At 51.0% G+C, this 4,534-nt stretch overlaps 1 protein-coding gene across 1 annotated transcript in view; it reads left to right on the forward strand.

The window, feature by feature from the left end:
• Positions 1–344: 344 nt before the first annotated feature.
• The window catches only part of NUAK2 (NUAK family kinase 2), a 19,614-nt gene continuing 15,424 nt past the window's right edge, over positions 345–4,534 (forward strand). Inside the window, exon 1 of the mRNA XM_003792232.3 lies at positions 345–650. Coding sequence (XP_003792280.1) covers positions 405–650 — 246 coding nt within the window. The 5' untranslated portion in view covers positions 345–404. The remainder of the gene's footprint in view (positions 651–4,534) is intronic.

Raw genomic sequence — 4,534 nt, forward strand, 5'->3', positions numbered from 1 at the left:
ACATAGTACCATGGAAAAACAAGTGCTCTTACCAGGACCAACAGCCACTCAGAGGCAAGAGCAGTTGCAAGAGCCCCTAAGCTCCAGTCCCGGCCCTCCGGGGCTTAGGTGGGCGGGTTCCATTGACACCTTTCCCAGCCTCGCCAAGGGGAGAGGCGGAGCCGGGAGAGCCGGAGAGCGAATGCGGGAGATCGCGGTCACGCGCCGCCGGCTAGCTGGCCAATGGGCGTTGGGGGGCGTGCCCAAGGCCTGGGGCTCCGAGCGTTTATAATAACTTGGAATGCTGAGCTTCCCAGCGCGCTCCGGTGCGGCGGTGCGGTCCGTGCTGGGCGTAGACAAGACAAGCACCGCGGGGTCTATCTCTCCCCGCGCGGCAAATCGCCTTCGTTGCCCTCCCGCTCTCCATGGAGTCATTGACTTTTCCGCAGCGCCCCGGCCCCGCTGCCTCGGCCGCCGCCACCGTGGCTGCGGGGTTCACCCGGCCGCTAGCCGACGGGCTTATCAAGTCACCCAAACCCCTGATGAAGAAGCAGGCCGTGAAGCGGCACCACCACAAGCACAACCTGCGGCACCGCTACGAGTTCCTGGAGACACTTGGCAAAGGCACCTACGGGAAGGTGAAGAAGGCGCGGGAGAGCTCCGGGCGCCTGGTGAGTGCTGCTGCCTATCGCCGAGCCGGCCCAGCGGGCGCGGGCTTGGCGGCTGGCGGGGAGTGAAGGAGGGTTGGCCAGGGGCCCATTCGCATTGCTCGGTGGAGTTGCAGCACGCAGTCTTTAAACGCTGAGGGTGCGTTTGTGTTCGGAAGGGTGTCCATGGCAGATATGTCTGCCCATGATGGCCGAGAGTGGTCATAGACCTGAGGACCTAAGCAACACAGACCTCATATGATGGATTCAGGGTGCACAGAAGACGAATATTGTACAATCTTGGGATGGATGGCTCCCTAGAGAAGATGGGACTTAAGTTGAATTTTGCTTGAAACAGATTGTTCAATAGAGTGGAAATAGAAGGCACCCGACCTTAGTAGGAATTTGATAAATATGTGTGTGGTTGAATGAATGGATGAGGTATGAAGTTCCTTAACTCTAACGATCTGTCATCCCAGCATATTATGGAGGTCTGCACAGGAGTAGGCTTGACATCTGGGTCCTTTACAGCGCTAAGATTTAGTTGAAAGTTCATGATGATGAGTCTTATTTTCAAAAATGTGAAACCTGGCTCTGATACCAGGTCCACTGTGCCCCAAGACACCTTTGGGACGTTTTCAGGAACTTGCCCTGTTAATTTGGTGTGTGTGTAGTAGTAGGAGTGATCTGTGTGAACTTGGGCAATTTCCTTCATCTCTGTACTTTGTTTCCCTTTCTGCAAAAATGGAGAAAACACAGCTTGCCTCATAAGCTGCTAAAAGAATTGAATAAGATACAAATGTGAACTTAAAATGTTCCTGATACATAGAACTTGGAGTGAGAACTACTACGACCACAAATTTGCCAGTCCAGAAAGGGTGGCAAATTTGCCAAAAGTTGGTTGACATAGTTTGAATGTGGTTCTCCAATTCGACTTTAAATGTTCTTTAGAATCACCTGAGATGTTGTTTAAAATACTCAATTCTCTGGTTCCACACTCAGAAGAACTTATCCTCAATGTCTCGGATGGGGCCATATAATCTATATTTTAATGAGTCTTTTAGAACAGGTGGTTTAGGGAGTATGTTTTGCTGATTGCGAGGCATGTGCGCATGCGTGTGTGTGTGTGTGTGTGTGTGTGTGTGTGTGTCTATGGTTTGCCCTATTGGCTATGGCAGTGGTTGCCTCCCTAGGTTGTGTTTGCTTTTGCAGCCAGTAGCTGGTTTGAAATACAAAAAGTCATTTCATTGGTGAAGGAGTGTGGATGTTGGGAAAAGGGGTGGATTATGGGTCCATCAATAGGACCAAGTATGTTTTTCCTGCTAATGCCTGGCACAGTCCCCAGTTGCCCGCTGCCAGGTTACAGTTATTGGGCAATCATGTACTTCCTGGCTTTCCTTTTCTTTCTCTTTTTATAAAGTTATGGGGACCCAGTGAGGCCCCAGGCTTGAGACTGCTGGGCCCAGGCTTTGTCAGGGGCTTAGCTGGAAAATAGCTCCTCGGCTTGTGCCTTATGCCTTGTGCCTGTAGGGGGCTGGGAGTGGGGACTGGGTTGTGAGAACTAGGGTGGCCCAGAAGCTGAGAAACTGAGATTGAAGTTGAGAGATCCAATCAGCTTCTGACCTGTGTCACTGTGTGTGTGTAAGAGAAAGAGAAAGAGAGATCTCATTTGATTCTGGAGTGAGATAAGCCAGCTTTTAGTTTTCGAACCTCAGTGGCTCTAGGCAGGAATTCCAGCTCTTATTACATCAGAACAGAGAATTCTGCAGATACTCCCTGGCCACATGCCTCTTGTTGTAGGTAGGGAGCCAAGATCAGTAGACATGTGGCTGTCTCTGAACCTCCCTGATCTAGACCACCCAGTATTGTTGCTGAGAACTTGCCCTGGGTCTCCCTTCTTCTGAGAGCAGCTGCCTGCTGTGTTAATGGTTTCTCAATGCTTGAACATTGCTCTCTCCCCACACTACCCCTAACCCTGCCCCTTGATCATCCTCCCTGAGCCAAGAGAGACCTGGTGCCATGTGGAAGCTACCCAAAACCTCCCTTCAGTTGAATTAAGATTGTTAGTGGGGGCTAGATAGAGAGGAAAGCCTGCTGTGTGACTTCTATCCCAATTTTCCCTTCACCTTTCTAGCATATTTCCCACTCCAAACATGCCTAGATGGGATTATCAGGGGCCAGATGGGATTGGCAGAGGGAAGGGCAGATGGGTGGTACTAATGGCTGCTCTAAGAGAGCATCAAAGGAAAAACAAATATTTGCTCTGGATCTTCACATCCAAATGACATTTCCTCCTGTGATTCCCCCAGCTCCCCTGACCACTCCCCCTAAGAAAAACATATGCTGGGGCCCCTGGAATGGTGGAGTCCACCAGAGCCCTTGGGGTGATCTGTGTGGAAATTTTACTTTTAAGGCATGCTGTGAGGGAGATGAGGGGAGTCCAAATGAGGAACACTCTGGGGCAGGGGTGCCTCTGTCTCTTTTATATATTGGATTGCCACATGGGATTTCCAAAGGTTTGGAAGTGACTGAGATGGTCTAAATCCTTCACTGACAAATGAGAAAACTGAAGTCAAAAAGGGAAGTGACTTATGCTGTGCCTGGTTAGTGACATGCCTGCAACTTGCCCATAACAGAGGCTCCTGACTTGACCACCCCAGGCTCTGAGTGACCAAGTACTGAGTCTTGGACTGGTAGTTGGTCCTGAGATGAGACCCAGCTTGCCTCCATGTGCTGTGTCATTCTAACAGCTAGCTCTCCTTGGCTGCCTTTCCCCGTGCTCCAGGCCTACTTAGGGTAGGAAGAGTCACTGGGACCCAACCCTTTCCCCCACGTACACTGATTGTGTTAAGAAATCCTAGATGGGTGTGATATACTGTATTTCTGGTTTTTAAACCTTGTTCGGGAGACTACCCAGCTCAAAGTCAATACTGCAAGGGTTTTCAAATCATGGCTTTGTTACTTACCAGCTGTATGACTTCTATATTCCTCAATTTCCATATCTGTGAAGTAGGGCTTATAATAACCCCTACCTTGTGAGATTCTCCTAGGACTAATAAGATATTGTATGGATAGTGCTTAGCATAGCATAGCATATATACTGTTATTATTGCAGCAAGGCTGGCTTTAACTAAGCCCCTACCTACCCTTCCTGGGACCTTCCCCTCTACCAACCACCACCCTGGATCTGCCATGCTCTGAGGAAAAAGCATGGATTGTGCCCAGCTTCCCTAAGCCAAACCACTTTGATCTCTGCTTTGTTCAAAGTCCTAGTCTCTCCTTCAGCCCCAGCTCCAGAGAAGGACTCCTGCCTGGCCAGCTGCCAAAGGCTTGTTTTGCGGGACACTGCCCTCCTAGCTCCTCCTGCACCTGCCTGTTCAGCAGCAAGGAGGGAGGCTGCTGGCGACTCTTGTCCCTGGGCTCTGGCCAAACCACACAAGAAGGCTGAGGAGGGAAACTCCTCATCCAGCAACCTAGCAGAGGGGCTAGAGGGTGGCAAGGAGGGGCAGTGTAGTATGGGGCTTAGAGGATGTGGCTCAGGCTCTCTTCAGAGCCCATTCCTAACCTCTGCCCGGTCCTCTGGCAGGCCACCCCCAGGCCCATCCTTACTCTGGCCTGGGCCAGCCCAGCCCAACCTCTCCTCCGTTATCTAAATGGGTCATCCTCCAGCTCCTTGCCCTGCCTCCCAGACAGCAGCTGTTCTGTGAAAGGCCAGAGGAGTCAAGGAGCTTGGCTCCAACTCCAGGTGACAGCTATGACCAGAGATGTCCAGCTGGCACCCCCTCTCCCTGCACCTGCACCAGCATCTCTGGACCTTCTATTTCTAAGACCTCTGTACCATTCTTTTCTTTTCTTTTCTTTTCTTTTTTTTGAGACAGAGCCTCAAGCTGTCCCCCTGGGTAGAGTGC

This window comes from Otolemur garnettii, unplaced genomic scaffold (assembly GCF_000181295.1).
Source record: "Otolemur garnettii isolate 467f Iridium unplaced genomic scaffold, OtoGar3 scaffold00055, whole genome shotgun sequence".
NCBI classification, from domain to species: Eukaryota; Metazoa; Chordata; class Mammalia; order Primates; family Galagidae; genus Otolemur; species Otolemur garnettii.